Source organism: Panthera onca, chromosome B2 (assembly GCF_046562875.1).
Source record: "Panthera onca isolate mPanOnc1 chromosome B2, mPanOnc1 haplotype 2, whole genome shotgun sequence".
Lineage (NCBI taxonomy): Eukaryota > Metazoa > Chordata > Mammalia > Carnivora > Felidae > Panthera > Panthera onca.
In genome coordinates this window covers 31,227,598-31,246,270 of record NC_138343.1, presented here as the reverse complement: position 1 = coordinate 31,246,270, position 18,673 = coordinate 31,227,598, and the positions used below count along the sequence as shown (strand labels likewise).

General features: G+C 34.3%; 1 protein-coding gene across 1 annotated transcript in view; it reads left to right on the top strand.

Annotated features, from left to right (window-relative positions):
* LOC132677577 (butyrophilin subfamily 1 member A1-like) overlaps window positions 1-15,498 on the top strand; it is a 38,617-nt gene extending 23,119 nt beyond the window's left edge. The window contains exons 4-13 of the mRNA XM_078446456.2: window positions 3,090-3,110; window positions 3,197-3,217; window positions 3,304-3,324; window positions 3,411-3,431; window positions 3,518-3,538; window positions 4,563-4,583; window positions 4,934-4,960; window positions 5,569-5,595; window positions 14,723-14,749; window positions 14,969-15,498. Coding sequence (XP_078302582.2) covers window positions 3,090-3,110; window positions 3,197-3,217; window positions 3,304-3,324; window positions 3,411-3,431; window positions 3,518-3,538; window positions 4,563-4,583; window positions 4,934-4,960; window positions 5,569-5,595; window positions 14,723-14,749; window positions 14,969-15,498 — 737 coding nt within the window. The remainder of the gene's footprint in view (window positions 1-3,089; window positions 3,111-3,196; window positions 3,218-3,303; window positions 3,325-3,410; window positions 3,432-3,517; window positions 3,539-4,562; window positions 4,584-4,933; window positions 4,961-5,568; window positions 5,596-14,722; window positions 14,750-14,968) is intronic.
* The last annotated feature ends 3,175 nt before the right edge of the window (window positions 15,499-18,673 follow it).

Here is an 18,673-nt window from a genome sequence, read left to right as displayed (position 1 = left end):
GAATGGATAAAGAAGAAATGGAATACATACACAGTAGAATATTATTCAGCTATAAAAAAGAATGAAAACTTGCCATTTGCAACAACATGGATGGAGCTAGAGAGTATAATGCTAAGCAAAATAGTCAGAGAAAGACAAATACCATAAGATTTCATTCCTATGTGGAATTTAAGAAACAAAATAAATAAACAAAGTAAAAAAAAGAGACAACCCCAAAAACAGACTCTTAACTGCACAGTAAAACCTTGGATTGTAACTTGTTCTGCGAGTGTTCCACAAGATGAGCAAACATTTCTAATAAATTTTAACATAATAAACGAGTGATGTCTTGCAATACAAGCAGTACATGACACTGAATGTCACATGATCACAACTGAGCCAATGATTCTTGAAATTTGCTTTGATATATGAGTGCTTTGGATTACAAGCATGTTTCTGGAATGAATTATGCTCACAAAGCAAGGTTTTGTAGAGAACAAACAGGGGGTTACCAGAGGGGAGGTGGGTGGAGGGATGGGTAAAATAGATGATGGGGATTAAGAGTGTACTTAACATGATGAGCACTGACTAATGTATACAGTTGTTGAATTAAAATATTGTACACCTGAAACTAATATAACACTGTATGTTCATTATATTAGAATTAAAGTAGAAAACTTAATAAAAAAGAAAAGAAATATTCATGGTGTGTATACGTTTTCTGAATGAAGATATTTGGTAATTAAAAAAAAAAACCTTTTAGCGCATAAATAATGAGCTTCCCAGAATGAGAGAGGAAAGATTGGAGCATAAAACTTATTTGAAGAAGAATGTCAAAATTTTCTCAAACTTGGTAAGAGATTTAAATTTAAGGATGCTTAAATGCTTGGCAAAAGTATAAGCAGAATAAACTCAAAGAATACCTATGTTCCTAGAAGCATTGCAATCATAATTTTTGAAAACCAAGATGAGAAATGACTCTTAAAGTTATCTAAAGTAAAACAAAGGAGAAATGATTCAAAACCGGGTGATTTCACACCAGAAATCATAGGAGCAAGAATACAGTAAAGCAAAATCATTAAAATGCTAAAAGAAAAGACTGTCAACCCAGTAGTCTATATATTCAGTGAAAACAGACTTCAGCAGAAAGACAAAGACTAACACATGGAAGAAAGAAAAGTCAAGGAATTAGTTACCAGATTTGTCTCCTAAGAAATGCTAAAGAAACTTCTGCAAGCATGCAAGCATAAGGGAATAACAGAAGGAGCCAATGAGAAGGGAACCACATGTGGATAGAAATGATAGATGAAGAGATTTTGAATCTGAAAATCACAAATTTCTCCTATTTTGTTTTGAAAACGTGAAAAAAGGTGTTTTCTCTTCATCCATAGAGAAAGGATATAATTAATAAATGACCTCATCAATTTTAACTTCTTTTAATTCATTTTTATGTTGTATCTATTAGTTGAAATAAGTTATTTTGTTTAATGCATATATTCAGAGAAAAGGGAGGAATTCAAAGGGAAATTTATCTCCACCAAAATAGAAAACATATCTTTGAAGGAAAACCTGTCCTGGATTATATGAAAACAATGCTCTTGGTACTTTGGCATTTTGTAAAAATAGAGTTTGCCCCTAAAAGAACTAATATTTGATCCTCCATACCATTATTTGTGAATTACTTCAATTATTTTATTTAATCAACATTTCTCATTTGTTTTGCAGAGAAAATAAAAGATGTGAGTTTCAAGTCTTAAATCACTTAGAAAGATATTATTGTAGCAAACTCAGCTTCAGACAGTAACAAGAAAAGGGGTTCAGTATCCTCACATTATACCAAATAAAGATTTCTTCATAGTATATCAATCTACTCCCTTGATACTAAGCCCCTAAAAATATATAATTTGCAGATATTTTCTCCCATTATGTACATTATCTCTTCCCTTTCTTACCTTTTGATACAGTTTTCACTTTTTATGAAGTTAGGTTTGTCTATTGTTTATTTTGTTATTTGTGCATTGGTGTTACCTTTAAGAATCCATTCTTAAATCCTAAATCATGAAGATGTACCTCTGAATTTTTTAAAAAGACTTTTATTGTTTTTAGCTCTTATATTTTGGTCTTTCACCCATTTTAAGTAAATACTATAAATGCAGCAGAACATTAAAAAAATGAATAAGACAGTCCTGTCTATATAATTTATTAGTTGGAGGTTTTTGCTGACCATTTTTAGAGCATTTTAAGTGCCCTACTCTAATAGAATAAAAGAAGCATGATGTTAAATTGCTAAATGGATTGTCAAATAAAGTGGCTGAAATAAGAAGATAAAACAATAAGTAGCATACTAGCTTTAAGTTTTTGAGAGTCTGCCAAACCCTTATACATAGTATTGCTCTGTATTACATAGTATTACATAGCAGTACATAGTATTTGGAGACTGCTGCTTTACCCCAATGTTTTGTTCTTTTTTCTTTTACTGAAAATATCTTTCCCGAGTAATATAATATTCACTTTGGAAAAAAATTCCAATTCTGAAATAAAAAACTGGGAAATGCAGCAAGTAATGTAGCCTTGAGCTAATGTTTATTCTTCTGCATAAGTGTCATAACTTCCGAAGAACTTTTGTTGATCAAATGTGATGCTGCTTGCAAAGCATATATCACAGAGCTTAGTGCAAAGAAAGTGCTTAGTGAACGTCAATGGGAATGGTGGTGGTGGTAGTGACAATGGCATTGATGATGATAACAATGATATTATGCCTAAAGAAGACTTTAGGAAATTATTTTGGGGGATGTTGAGCTCAGTCACAATAAATTTAAAATTATTTTTCTACTTTTTACCATTTGATACAAAGCAATGTGGACCCCCATAGGTTTTTCAAGTAAAACATCTAGAAAATAATTCTAATTTTTTTTCTCTGAAGTGTCTAACCAATTATATATTTCACAATAGGTGAAAAGATTTTTTTTGTTCATTTTGCTTCTGCTTCATAGTGATTCTTTTATTACTCCTTTTATTTTTCAGATCAATTTAGTACAAAATTAGTACAAAATTTAGTTCCTATAATCTGTTTCATAGTGATTCTCATATTTCTCTGTTTTATTTTTCAGGTGAACTTAGGAAAGAAAATGGTAAAATTTAATGATTATTTACAAAATATGATGTTCCTACCGTCTGTTTCATAGTGATTCTCATATTTCTCTGTTTTATTTTTCAGGTGACCTTAGGAAAGAAAATGGTAAAATTTAATGATTATTTACAAAATATGATGTTCCTACCGTCTGTTTCATAGTGATTCTCATATTTCTCTGTTTTATTTTTCAGGTGACCTTAGGAAAGAAAATGGTAAAATTTAATGATTATTTACAAAATATGATGTTCCTATCGTCTGTTTCATAGTAATTCTCATATTTCTCTGTTTTATTTTTCAGGTGACCTTAGGAAAGAAAATGGTAAAATTTAATGATTATTTACAAAATATGATGTTCCTATCATCTGTTTCATAGTGATTCTAATATTTCTCTGTTTTATTTTTCAGGTGAACTTAGGAAAGAAAATGGTAAAGTTTAATAACAATTTGTTTATAAAATATGATCTTCCTATATGGATTTGTGCTTGCTTCTTCCTTTTTCTATGTATTATTTTCCTCTGTATAATTTTCTTTCATGATTTTCATTTATGTTTATTATATTACAACTTCCCTTACCTATTTCTTTCTTTGTTCTTCTCCCATTAGTTAACTCACTTCTCACATTCACCCTTATCTTAATTTAATGTATTCTTTTTCAGCTGTCTCCATGATGCTAGCAATAACTTCTTCTAGTGGCTTTGAGATAAGTGAAATCTAATCTGAGAATATATTTGAAAGAGCTCTCATGGTGCTTGCTGTGCCCACAATCTGATTCTAAGTAAAACTGAAATTCTTCTATGCAAGGCACTATTTAAAAAAAAAAAATGCAATAGGCTGTTCCTTATATAGGACGTCACTATTCTACCTTTTGACTGAAGCCTCAGCTGGCTTGACCAAACATGGAGGATTATGGCATAATGATTGAGTCTTTAATTTGCAGTTTAACATACCTGGGTTCAAGTCATTGTCCATTTACCAACAGAAACTTCATCATGTTACTGACCCCTTTGATTCTCAGATCTTTATTCTGTAAACAGAAGAGCACTACTTCACCATTATTTTGCTAGTATTCAATTGAGTGATTACATAAAACCATTAGATAATCCCTATCTCATTGGAAGCACTGAAAAAACTATAGCTGTTACTGCACAGATGATGGCTAGCATAACAACATTGCAGGTGAAGATATTCATTAATATCAGCATTATAAACTAGTTCAAAAACAATAAACCACTGGGGGATTTGGTAATTTTCTCTTAGACTTCAACTGTAAGATTATTTATGTAAGCATGTGATATATATTTGTTTTGTTTTGAACAAGTGTTCTAGAAAAGTGAGGTGTTTTTTTTTTAACCTTAATGAAGTTACTTATTTCATGTGTAATTCTTCTAAGGAACTTTAATTTTTCTTTTCTCTGTGGTATTAAAATGGGGTTTTCATTTTTGTGTTTCAGAAAAATTTCAAATGGAAATTGGTAATTGTATTCTAATAGTTAAAATATTTACAAGATATTATACTGTGGAAATCATATGCTTTGTTTTATCCTGTCCCTTTAACTCTTTATTTTGTGTATCTTTCACATTTTCCTATGGCCTCTCTATATTGCAATTATCATGCTAGGAATGATTTACCTGTTTACCTTGATTAACTCCTAAAAAATCCTGTGATTCAGCTTTATTTTATCCATAAGAAATTTATGAGGGAGCAACAGCTTGCCTAACATGGTAGTGATGATTATGATAAACCCCTCAAAGAATGCCTGTCTTTGGTTTTGCATTTTTATCTTTTTGAGATTCCCAGTCTTCTGTGTACATCTCCTTTCAGATCAAAGAAGAACCCAATTTAGGAATGGTAAGTAACTCAGAAGTTCTTTCATGGCAGTTCTTAAATTCCACAAACAGTAAGACTCCTAACTCCTCTAAACCTCATTCCCAGAAAGAATCAGACATACTCTACCATTGCCTGTGTTCATTGTGTAGGAGCATAAATGGAAGAGAGTCTGTAAAAGTTAATTCACTTTTTCCCTAAGTTGTAATATCCTTTTTTTAATCTCCCTTTCTCAATTTTTATTCCTTCACTCTGTTTTTCCTAATTCCTTCTATTTCTTCTTCCTTTTCTTCTTCTTTTCTCTACTTTCCTTCCATTTTCCATCTTTCTTTCTTTCCTTTTTTTAATCTCAAACTATCCATCTTTCTGTCATCACTCCTTCATTTTCCGTTTCTATATTCCTTTCTTCTTTTTGTTTTTAGTTTGCCTTTTTTCTGACTTTATATGTTTTCACACATATACACAACTCAATCATTTTGTATTCAGGAAAGGAATGTCACATGTTTGTGAAGAAGGAAAGGGACAGAGAGATAAATATGTAACTGAATACTGAGAGAATGTCAGTGATGAGAAGAGAGAAAAAGAAGGACCATGAAAGGGTAAAAATATTTAATCATTTTGTTCACTCGCAGGCTGGCAGAAGGCATCATTGTACCCTGGTGAGTACATTGTCCTGACCATGATAATTTTCCCTGATTTTGAGGTAGATACTTAACCTCCTAAATTCTATAAGATATCATGCTACCAACTACCACTTGACATAGAAAAATGTATTGTATATAACTCTGTTCCATAGAAAACTTACCAAGAATGGTAACTTATAAATTACTTTTCTTTTTATCTTTTTCTTACCTGTGTTTCATGGGACACTTACAATTTAATTAAAGAAGATCTTAATTAATAAAAACAGTACCTTGTCAGTTTAAAAAATTTATTTTTTCCTTTTTCACAATTCTAAGGAGGTTTTATATTAATGTGAATTACTTCTAGCTACTCTTTCAAATAAACATGAACACATCAAATAGTTTAGCAAGCTAGACTGTATTTCTAATGTATATACAAAGATTCCTGGTTAAGAAGCTCTACTTGGAAGATGTCCTCTAAGCAACGACTTTGATCTGGACTCTTTCCATTGTGTAACTTCTCAATGTTCTAGATGTCCTTCAATTCCTCAAAATTTTTTGAGAAAAAGAAACGTGAAGATGACCCAAGAATATAGTGTTTTGTAGCAGGGGTTGAAAAGCCATTCACCAGTTCTGCCTACATAGGCCAGTTCTCAGTCATGTGGTTTCACCTAGACACAATGGGAGCTAGGAAAGGTTGTTTAGCTGTTTACTCAGAAAACAGAAAAGCAATAAATATTGCTAGGGTTTTATCATCTCTACAAGCTATCTTTCAGGTAACCAAAGATCAATTTAGTGTTTCTTTCTCAGTATATAACTAACTTGTTCCTTTTTCAAAAAGAGAAGCCAAGGGTCCATGGGGTCACTGCAACTGATTTAAAGGCCGAGATCTCTGAGAGATGCTCTTCTTTCAGTTGATGTAACTCTTCTGGATCTTGTAATCTGTGTACTCAAAGACAGGAATCGTCTGCACCCTCCATTCCATGCTTAGACAAATGAGGATAAAACATGGAATAAAAATTTCTGTTTAGAATAAGGAGAAAGCACAGCAGGCATCATTTACCAATAGAGTACGGATTCCCACCAGGCCATATTTTGAAGGGCTCTATTCTAAAGGTGGAAGAATTTTCCTGATTATTTAGATCCTTATTTTGCTCTTGAGATGCAACTTGCTTTCTATTGTCCTTAGTGACCCTTGACTCTCCCTCACATCAAATGTATAGTGGCATAGCACACTTCTGGCTTGCAGAAATTTCCTATTACAAAATATGCTTTATACCTTTCACGCTTACAGAATTGTTTACTCTGAGCTCATTTTTTTGAAAGTGTTATTGGATATAATTTATATACCATACATTTAAGTGTTCACTCATTTTTTAAAAATCAATTCAATAATTTTTAAATTCATTTACAGAGTTGGGCAACCATCACCAAATCCAGTTTTATAAGGTTTCCATCATCTCCAAAGATCTTTTGTTTCCATTTTCTGCCAATCCTTTCCTAGGCTCAGGCAATCCCTACTCTTCTTACTCTCTACAGCTTTGCCTTTTGGACATGTATAATTGGAATCATGTAATATGTGGTCTTTTATTCTGTTCTTTTCATTTAGCATAAGGTTTTTGAGACTCTTGTTTTAGTATTTTGTTCCTTTATATTGCCAGGTAGTATTCCATTGTATGCATATGCTACATTATGCTCACTCATTCTCCCAGATAATAGGCATTTAGAATACTTCCACTTTTTTTTGCAGTTACAAGTTTTTATTTAAATTCCAGTTAGTTAGCATATAGTGTAATATTAGTTTCAAGAGTAGAACTTAGAGATTCATCATTTGTATAATACCTGGTACCCATCACAAGTAACCTCCTTAATTAATATCCATCACCCATTTAACCCATTCCCCCACCCACCTCCCCTCCAGCAACCCTCAGTTTGTTCTGTATAGTGAAAAGTCGGTTTTGTGGTTTGCCTCTTTTTTTCTCCCTATGTTCATCTGTTTCTTTCTTACATTTCACATATCAATGAAATCATATGGTATTGGTCTTTCTCTGACTGACTTACTTCACTTTGCATAATACATTCTATCTCCATCCATGTTGTTGCAAAATGGCAAGATTTCATTCTTTCTTTTGGCAGAGTAATATTGCTGTGTGTGTGTGTGTGTGTGTGTGTGTATACACATATATATACATATATATGCCACATCTTCTTTATCTTTCATTAGTCAATGGACATTTGGGCTCTTTCCATAGTTTAGCTATTGTAGATAATGCTGCTATAGACATCAGGGTGCATGTATCCCTGTGAATCTGTATTTTTGTATCCTTTGGGTAAATACCTAGTAGTGCAATTGTTGGATTGTAAGGTAGTTTTTTTTTTTTAGTTTTCTGAGGAACCTCCATATATTCTCCAGAGTGGCTGCACCAGTTTCTTTGTAATTGTGAATGGAATAGTTTTAATTTCACTTCAGACTGTTCATTGTTAACATATGGTAACATGATTAATTTTTGTATTTTACTTTTTTTAATCCTGTGACCTTACTGAATTCATTAATTTGTTCTAGTTCTAGCAGACTTTTGTGGGCACTTGTATGATAATGCTACAGGAATGATGAGTCAACTGGGAATAAAAGGAGATTTGTTGGGGTGCCTAGGTGGCTCAGTCAGTTAAGCATCCAACTCTTGATCTCAGCTCAGGTCTTGATCTCAGGGTCATGAGTTCAATCCCCATGTTGGAGGTGGAGGCTACTTTAAAAAAAAAAAAAAAAAGGAGATTTGCTTCTTTTTTAAAATTTTAATTCTTTTTTTTTAACCTGACTGCATAGAATCTCCATTACAATGCTGAATAGAAATAGCAAAAACAGACGTGCTTGTCTTGATCCCTACTATGGTGTGAAAAATTCATTTATTTGCTATTAAGTATTTTGTTTGTTGTAAATTTTTCATAAATACACTTTATCAGGTTGAAAACTGCTCTTCTAATTTAATGATTTTTTGAAATCACAAATAGGTATTAGATTTTATCAAATGCTTTTTCTGTGCTTATTGAGATGATTATGCCATTTTACTGGTTGTTTTATTAGTATAACTTGCTACATTAATTGATTTTCACACATTAAGCTGATCTTGCATTCTGGGCACAAACCCCATTTGGCAGTGGTCTATAATCTTTTTTGTATGTGTTGTTACACTGTTAATTTTTATTGAGAGTTTTGCACTTCTATTCATGAAGGATATTTGTGTGTCTTTGTCTGGCTTTGGTATCAAGGTAATACTAACTTTTAGAATGAGTTGAGAAATATCTTACCCACTTTTATTTTCTACAAGATTGTGTTAAATATTGCTATTATTTACTTTTTAAATTTTTGATAAAATACACCAGTAAAGCCAACTGGGCCTGGGAATTTCTTTGTGGGAAGTTTATAATTAATAATTCAAATATCTTACTTGTTAGAGATCTGTCTAGATTTTCTATTTCTTAAGTCATCTTCAGTAATTTGTATTTTAAAGAATTTGTGCATTTCATCTAAGGCTAATTTAGTGACACAGGGATTTTCACAGAAATCCCATTTTAGCCTTCTAATTTCTAAGAGCTCAATAATGATGTCCTCTCCTGCAAAACCCTCTTTTGTGTGTGTGTGTGTGTGTGTGTGTGTGTGTGTTGATTGTTGTGGCTTTATTTATTTACTTCTTTATTTTTGCCTTTTTCTTTAAAATTTTTTATTTAAATTCCAGTTTGTACACCTATGGTATAATGTTAGTTTTAGGTGTACAATTTAGTGATTCAACACTGATGTAAAATACTCAGTGCTCATCAAAACAAGTGCCTGGGGGCACCTGGGTGGCTCAGTTGGTTTGGTATCTGACTTCGGCTCAGGTCATGATCTTCTGGTTTGTGAGTTTGAGCCCCGCATTGGGCTCTGTGCTGACAGTGCAGACTCTGGAGCCTGCTTCAGATTCTGTGTCTCCCCTGTTCACGCTCTCTCTCAAAAATAATAAACATTAAGAGATGGAAGCGCCTGTGTTTCTTATTGAGCAGTAAACTATGCTGACTTTTCTAAGAAGGAACATTTATTTAACTGAGAAGGTCAATATTAGACTTAGAGTTTTTTTCATTGATTTCTAATATAATTTTATTATTTTCTCACTTTCAATTGCTTCAAGCTCAGTTTACTCTTCACTTTTTAGTCTCTTCAAGAAGCTTAGTTTATTGGTTTAAGATAATTCTCCTTTTCTATATCAGACATTTAAAACTCTAAATTTCCCTCCAGGCACTGCTGTTAGCCACATCCAATAAGTTTTTGTATGTAGTGTTTTCATTTTCATTCAATTTAAAATATCTTCTAAACTCTCTTTTCATTTTTCTTTTTCTTCCATAGATTATTTATAAATATATTGTTTAATATCAAGGTTTTCTTTAGTTCTAAAATTTGCTCCTGTTTTGCTTATTTCCAACACAATTCCATTGTAATCAGAGAATATCCTTTTATGGACATTCTTTTATTAATCATTTTAAATACTTTTCCCTAAATGAGTGTTTCTCAATTTGCTATGTGCCTTTTTTGATTCCCTTTGCGAATTTCCAGAATTCAAAAATTCCAATTTGAGAACTTTTCCAGTCTTATTGCTGCACTGGGGGAAAGGATTTATGAAGCCATTCATTCAGCCATTCCAGAGATCCTTTGTTTCATGTTATTTTTGACATTTTCCTCCAAATATAGTAAGTTTCTTATACATTTCTCCCAATTAGTTTCATGTATCAATAACCATATCCAAAGTAACTATAGACATATCTGACCATCTAATTTATTTTCTTATATATCTCCCTTTATGTTGGCTCTCTTGAGGCTACTGAAACACCTGTGAAAAGTCCATCATCTTCATTTGTTCTTTTCCTTAATCACTTTGTTCAATAAAGAAATTGCACTATTCCTTTGTGCTAAAACTGTATTTAATTTCATCTCTTCTCTTGGGTGGTCTAGAAAAGTGATTGTCACATCTGTTCTGTGAAGGGCTATATTGTAAATATTTTAGGGTTCATGGGCTATATGGTCTTCTCACAATTACTCAATGGTGCCTTGTAGCACAAAGAAGCCATAGACAATACATAATGAATTAGTATGGCTGTCTTCCAATAAAACTGTGTTTACAAAAAAGTTTGGTGGGCTGATTCTTGGCCTAGAAAATGTCACTTTTTAAAACTCTGATAATTGCCCATTTTGGGGAGTTTTTATTTATTTTGATTTATGCCAGAAAAAAAAAGGTGAACGATTATTTTGAAAATGAATAGTTTTTTATTTTTTTTTTTTTTTATTATTATTTTTTTTAATATATGAAATTTACTGTCAAATTGGTTTCCATACAACACCCAGTGCTCATCCCAAAAGGTGCCTTCCTCAATACCCATCACCCACCCTGCCCTCCCTCCCACCCCCCATCAACCCTCAGTTTGTTTTCAGTTTTTAACAGTCTCTAATGCTTTGGCTCTCTCCCACTCTAACCTCTTTTTTTTTTTTTTTTTTTTTTTTTTTTTCCTTCCCCTCCCCCATGGGTTTCTGTTATGTTTCTCAGGATCCACATAAGAGTGAAACCATATGGTATCTGTCTTTCTCTGTATGGCTTATTTCACTTAGCATCACACTCTCCAGTTCCATCCATGTTGCTACAAAAGGCCATATTTCATTTTTTCTCATTGCCACGTAGTATTCCATTGTGTATATAAACCACAATTTCTTTATCCATTCATCAGTTGATGCACATTTAGGCTCTTTCCATAATTTGGCTATTGTTGAGAGTGCCGCTATAAACATTGGGGTACAGGTGCCCCTATGCATCAGTACTCCTGTATCCCTTGGATAAATTCCTAGCAGTGCTATTGCTGGGTCATAGGGTAGGTCTATTTTTAATTTTCTGAGGAACCTCCACACTGCTTTCCAGAGCGGCTGCACCAATTTGCATTCCCACCGACAGTGCAAGAGGGTTCCTGTTTCTCCACATCCTCTCCAGCATCTATAGTCTCCTGATTTCTTCATTTTGGCCACTCTGACTGGCGTGAGGTGGTATCTGAGTGTGGTTTTGATTTGTATTTCCCTGATAAGGAGCGACGTTGAACATCTTTTCATGTGCCTGTTGGCCATCCGGATGTCTTCTTTAGAGAAGTGTCTATTCATGTTTTCTGCCCATTTCTTCACTGGGTTATTTGTTTTTCGGGTGTGGAGTTTGATGAGCTCTTTATAGATTTTGGATACTAGCCCTTTGTCCGATGTGTCATTTGCAAATATCTTTTCCCATTCCGTTGGTTGCCTTTTAGTTTTGTTGGTTGTTTCCTTTGCTGTGCAGAAGCTTTTTATCTTCATAAGGTCCCAGTAATTCACTTTTGCTTTTAATTCCCTTGCCTTTGGGGATGTGCCGAGTAAGAGATTGCTACAGCTGAGGTCAGAGAGGTCTTTTCCTGCTTTCTCCTCTAAGGTTTTGATGGTTTCCTGTCTCACATTCAGGTCCTTTATCCATTTTGAGTTTATTTTTGTGAATGGTGTGAGAAAGTGGTCTAGTTTCAACCTTCTGCATGTTGCTGTCCAGTTCTCCCAGCACCATTTGTTAAAGAGACTGTCTTTTTTCCATTGGATGTTCTTTCCTGCTTTGTCAAAGATGAGTTGGCCATACGTTTGTGGGTCTAGTTCTGGGGTTTCTATTCTATTCCATTGGTCTATGTGTCTGTTTTTATGCCAATACCATGCTGTCTTGATGATGACAGCTTTGTAGTAGAGGCTAAAGTCTGGGATTGTGATGCCTCCTGCTTTGGTCTTCTTCTTCAAAATTACTTTGGCTATTCGGGGCCTTTTGTGGTTCCATATGAATTTTAGGATTGCTTGTTCTAGTTTCGAGAAGAATGCTGGTGCAATTTTGATTGGGATTGCATTGAATGTGTAGATAGCTTTGGGTAGTATTGACATTTTGACAATATTTATTCTTCCAATCCATGAGCACGGAATGTCTTTCCATTTCTTTATATCTTCTTCAATTACCTGCATAAGCTTTCTATAGTTTTCAGCATACAGATCTTTTACATCTTTGGTTAGATTTATTCCTAGGTATTTTATGCTTCTTGGTGCAATTGTGAATGGGATCAGTTTCTTCATTTGTCTTTCTGTTGCTTCATTGTTAGTGTATAAGAATGCAACTGATTTCTGCACATTGATTTTGTATCCTGCAACTTTGCTGAATTCATGTATCAGTTCTAGCAGACTTTTGGTGGAGTCTATCGGATTGTCCATGTATAATATCATGTCATCTGCAAAAAGCGAAAGCTTGACTTCATCTTTGCCAATTTTGATGCCTTTGATTTCCTTTTGTTGTCTGATTGCTGATGCTAGAACTTCCAGCACTATATTAAACAGCAGCGGTGACAGTGGGCATCCCTGTCGTGTTCCTGATCTCAGGGAAAAAGCTCTCAGTTTTTCCCCGTTGAGGATGATGTTAGCTGTGGGCTTTTCATAAATGGCCTTTATGATCTTTAAGTATGTTCCTTCTATCCCGACTTTCTCAAGGGTTTTTATTAAGAAAGGGTGCTGGATTTTGTCAAAGGCCTTTTCTGCATCGATTGACAGGATCATATGGTTCTTCTCTTTTTTTTTGTTAATGTGATGTATCACGTTGATCGATTTGCGAATGTTGAACCAGCCCTGCATCCCAGGAATGAATCCCACTTGATCATGGGGAAAGAAAAGGGAGATGACCCAAATAGATAAAATCATGAATGAAAATGGAATGATTACAACCAATCCCTCAGAGATACAAACAATTATCAGGGAATACTATGAAAAATTATATGCCAGCAAATTGGACAACCTGGAAGAAATGGACAAATTTCTAAACACCCACACTCTTCCAAAACTCAATCAGGAGGAAATAGAAAGCTTGAACAGACCCATAACCAGCGAAGAAATTGAATCGGTTATCAAAAATCTCCCAACAAATAAGAGTCCAGGACCAGATGGCTTCCCAGGGGAGTTCTACCAGACATTTAAAGCAGAGATAATACCTATCCTTCTCAAGCTATTCCAAGAAATAGAAAGGGAAGGAAAACTTCCAGACTCATTCTATGAAGCCAGTATTACTTTGATTCCTAAACCAGACAGAGACCCAGTAAAAAAAGAGAACTACAGGCCAATATCCCTGATGAATATGGATGCAAAAATTCTTAATAAGATACTAGCTAATCGAATTCAACAGCATATGAAAATGAATAGTTTTTAATAGAATGTCAATAATAGATTCAGTGAATGCTCTCTTCTCAAATCAATTCCTTAAGATCTACAGTCTGTTTAGGACATATGATATGCTTTGCAAATGATCATAAAGGCAACAGTTTTAGCAAATGTTTCTCTGCTTATTATCGATGTCCATATTTGTAGACAGTTTTATCTGTTTTGTCATGTCTATTACCTAATCTCTAAACCAAACCACACATTTTCTTGTTTACAGTACTTCATTTTCATTTTTAGGCAGTACTTTCTGCATTGAGAAGTGTAATTAACTTAGACTTTGATAAAAAGTGACTCCTACATCTCCATGGTTAGCAGAACTGCTTGGTATTCCTCACTCCTGCAAATGATAATATGAATATATCTGGTTCTGTGGCTCTCCTGGGCAACTCTCTTCAAAATAGTAACTCCGAGAGCCAGGACGTTCCTTCTCTTCTGTATTCTCCATTTTTAGGACTTCTACTCTTAGTTTTATAACCTGGGGAAGAAGTGTTATAGTGAAATTGAGAATGAAAAATAATATCATATGAGCTATTTTGTTGTCAAGCCCAGAAATGGTATGGTTCCTTCTGTGCACATTTTTATTGGCCATAACTCAGTCACATGAACTCACTTAAATGCAATGGAGTGGGGAGTAGAGACATGTAATTTCACTGCCTGTTCAAGAAGAGGATAACTATCTTGGGAACATCTCTAGTCTATACCACATAAAGTACAAGTTAGAGGAATTCATTCTTATGGGAATATTTAACAAGAAGAGCAGTAGAAATTTTGGGTCAAGCAAAAGTTACCAAATAAATTTGAAACATTAACAAAATAAGGATTAGAGGGAAGAAATTACCTCTTGTGCCAATAAATTCAAATATTAGTTCTGATAATGAATATTTATGTTTTTTTCAGACTGGAGGAAAGAATTTTTCCAGGCTGGTGAGTCATTCCCTGATGGTCTGGTCTAGGAGGGACTCTACTCATTATGCTCCAGCTCAGTCCCAGAAGTTGGAGGGCAAATGAAAAACTCCAATGAGAATATATACACCTTCCACAGCTACAAGATATCACAGGCTAACACAGCTATCTCTGCTTCCAGGATCATTCTACCCTTTCCAAGAATATTCTGTCTTTCAGAGAATATTATTGTCTTTGCAGTGAATGTTATTCTGGATCCAGCCACAGCCCATGCTGCCCTCGTCTTGTCTGAAGGCAACAAATGTGTAACCTGTGGAGAGGAATCTCAAGATCTACCTAAAGATCCACAGAGATTGAATTCCCTTCCCTGTGTTCTGGGTCACTCAGTATTCACCTCAGGGAGGTGGTACTGGGAAGTAGATGTCAGAGACAGTGGAGCCTGGGACCTGGGAATATGCAGGTCTAATGCAATGAGGCAGGGGAAGATTTGTGTGAAACCTGAGAATGGTTTCTGGGCCATCAGGTCTTACAAGGATGAGTACTGGGTACTCACTTCTCCAGAAATGCAGCTTACTCTAAAAGAGCACCCTACCAGAGTGTGTATTTTCTTAGACTATGAAGGTGGATGTATCTCATTCTACAATATGACGGATAAATCCCACATTTACACCTTCTCTCAAGGTCCTTTTAATGTGTCTCTAAGGCCTTTTTTCAGGCTTTGGCTTGGTTATTCAAAAAGTTTGACCATCTGTCCAGTGCCCAATGCATAATCCTTACTGTGGTCTCTCTCCTGTATTAGGAGCATCCTACCACCTGCAGGTCAGTGTAGATTGAAGCATGAGGTCATGACATGAATTCTCCTATACCAAAAGCAAATTATTTTTTTTTTAATCTTCTTTCTGGTTCTCCCTAACATTTTATCTCCTTCATAAATGACTCCCCAAAGGCATGGGATGGCGTGTTAAAGTATGTTACTTATGCTATGTTTAAAGAAAAAAAAATATTATATATATATATATATATATACATACATTCATATAATCATATTCATATAGGTATGTATATACAATATATATACACACTCATATAATCACATTATTAAAACATTATATACTCACATTATATAATCACATTATTACCATTATTACTATAAATATACACAAGGAACTAGTCTGTGTGATTGCCCATACAATGTTGCAATTTCTTTCATATCTGACAAAGGCAGGGATAGGAGAAGAGCCTTTTATTTTATACTCTTTTGTACCTGTTGGTTTTGTACTATGTTTATAAAGTGATATGCAAAAAAATAAAGTTAGTTTCAAATACATGAATAATTGAAGTGTTCTCATTTGTCTAATCAGTAAGACATTCACAGGGAAGCAAATATTTTCTAGTTTATCCTTCAACTTATCCTTCTCTTTGCATGAACTTCATCCTTATACTTTTTATCCTCTTCATTCCCTTATGAGAGATTGATTTATTCTTGCCTTTCCTTACCACCATTTATATTTTTAGAGGACATTTTCTTAACTTCTATGCAGTAAAACTGACTTTTTATAGACTCACGTGGCCACACTACATTCAGGAGATAAGACAATGACATAAGTTCCATTATCTCCATAAGTGCTTTTATGTTGTCTTTTTGTAGTCAAACCTTTCATAAATACCCAACCTGGAAAAAATTAATCAGGTTTCTGTCCCTATACTTTTGTATTTTCCAGGATGTCACAAAAATAAAATCATATAGTATGTTGTCTTTTGAGATTGGCTTTTCATTCAGAATGAAGCTTTTGGTTATTCATCCGTATTAATAGGCATTAGTACTTCATTCCTAATATTTGCTGAGGTAGTATTCTATTGAATAAACGCATCACAATCTTTGTTCACCCACTGAATGCCACTTATGCTGTTTCCAGGTTAGGGTTGTTATAAACAAAGCTGCTATAAACAATCATGTATACTTTTTTGTGCAAACATTTTTCACTTTTTTATGGCAAATAGCTAAAAATGGAATTACTAGGTCATCTGGTAAGAGTAGTTTCAACCTTGTATAAAACTGCCAAACTCTTCCCAGAGGAGCTTTACCATTGTGAAGTCCCACTAGAAATGTATGAGAGCTCCAGCTGCTCCACATCATTACCAGCATCTGGTACTTTCATTTTATTACTTATTCTTATTTATGATAATAATTATATAGTGGTATTTCACTAAGTTTTAACTTCAATTTTTCTAATGGGTAATGACGGGCAACATCTTTTCATGCATTTATTTACCATTTAGGTATCTTCTAGATGAAGTGTCTTCAAATCTATAGTTCATTTTCTAAACATTTCAATAGATATTATTCGGAGAGCAGTTTTAGACTTACCAAAATACTGTGCAGAAAATACAAAAAGTTTACATGTACACAGTTTCACCTAGTAATATCTTGAAGTGGTGAATTTGTTACAATTGATGTTACAATTGATATTACAAATGAATGTGACCTTACTTGAAAGTAGTGCCTTCATGGACACTTGGGAAGAACATTAGATACATTATCATTATACAAAACTAATGACATTTTTATGTTCTACCAACAGGTAATTTAAAAATGAAATTAAATGCAAATTGATGAACCAATTTGATAGATTATTGTTAACTAAATCGCAACATTTACATTAGACCCGCTCTTTGAGTTGTACCTTCTATGGGGGTTTTGACAAATGGGTAATGTCATGTATCCATCATTACAGTATCATACAGAATAGTTTTGCACTCCTAAATATGCCCGGTGCTCCACCCATCCACTCTTCCTCTCCTTCTTCTGACTTCTGACAACTCCTGATCTTTTTACCATTCTTATAGCTTTGCCTTTTCCTGAATGTCACATAGTTGAAGTCGTACAGATCTGTCGCTTTTTTAGACTGGCTTCTTTCGTTGAGAAAAAAATGCATGTAAGGTTTCTCCATGTCTTTTTGTGGCCTGATAGCACATTTCTTCTTAGTGCTCAATAACATTTCATCATAAAAATCTACCACACTTAGTGTGTGTATCTATCCTCTTGGTGAAGGACATTCTGGATCCTGCCAACTTAAGGCAATTATGAACAAGGCTGATATAGCTATTCAAGTGCAGGTCATTTTGTGGACATAAGTTTTCAACTCATTTGGGTAAATATGAGTAGGAGATCCCAGTGCGAGACTCTCAGCAAAGAATTAGAGCTCCCGTTGCTTCATATCCTTGACAGTATTCAGTTTTGGCTTCCAGCCATTCTGATAGGTGTACCATGGTATCTCACCTGTGTTTTAATTTGGAATTCCATAATGACATATGATGTTGGACCTTTTTTCATTCGCTTTATTAAAAATGTAACGTCTATATGTAGATTCATTTTTTTGTATATAGGTGTCCAGTTGTTCCAGCACCGTTTGTTGAGAAGACTCTCCTTTCTTCATTGAAATGCCTTTACACCTTTGTCAAAGTTCAGTTGACTATGTATGTGTGGATCTGTTTCTGGAAGTAGCCCATTTGAGAAGCATGTTCATTTCTCATTGTTGAGTTTTAAGACTTCTTTATACATTCTAGATACAAGTCCTTTGTTGCATACATAATTTGCAATTATTTTTTCATCAGCCTGAAGCTTGTCTTTTCATTCTCTTAACATTATATTTTGCAGAGAAAAGTTTTTAAGTTCAATTTTATGGATCATGCTTTTTGTGGTGGTTCAAAAACTTTTTTTTTAATCAAAGATTTTATCCTATAATTTTTTTAAAAGTTTAACCATTTAGGGGCGCCTGGATGGCTCAGTCGGTTAAGCGTCCAACTTCAGCTCAGGTCATGATCTCGCGGTCCGTGAGTTCGAGCCCCGCGTCGAGCTCTGGGCTGATGGCTCAGAGCCTGGAGCCTGTTTCAGATTCTGTGTCTCCCTCTCTCTGCCCCTCCCCCATTCATGCTCTGTCTCTC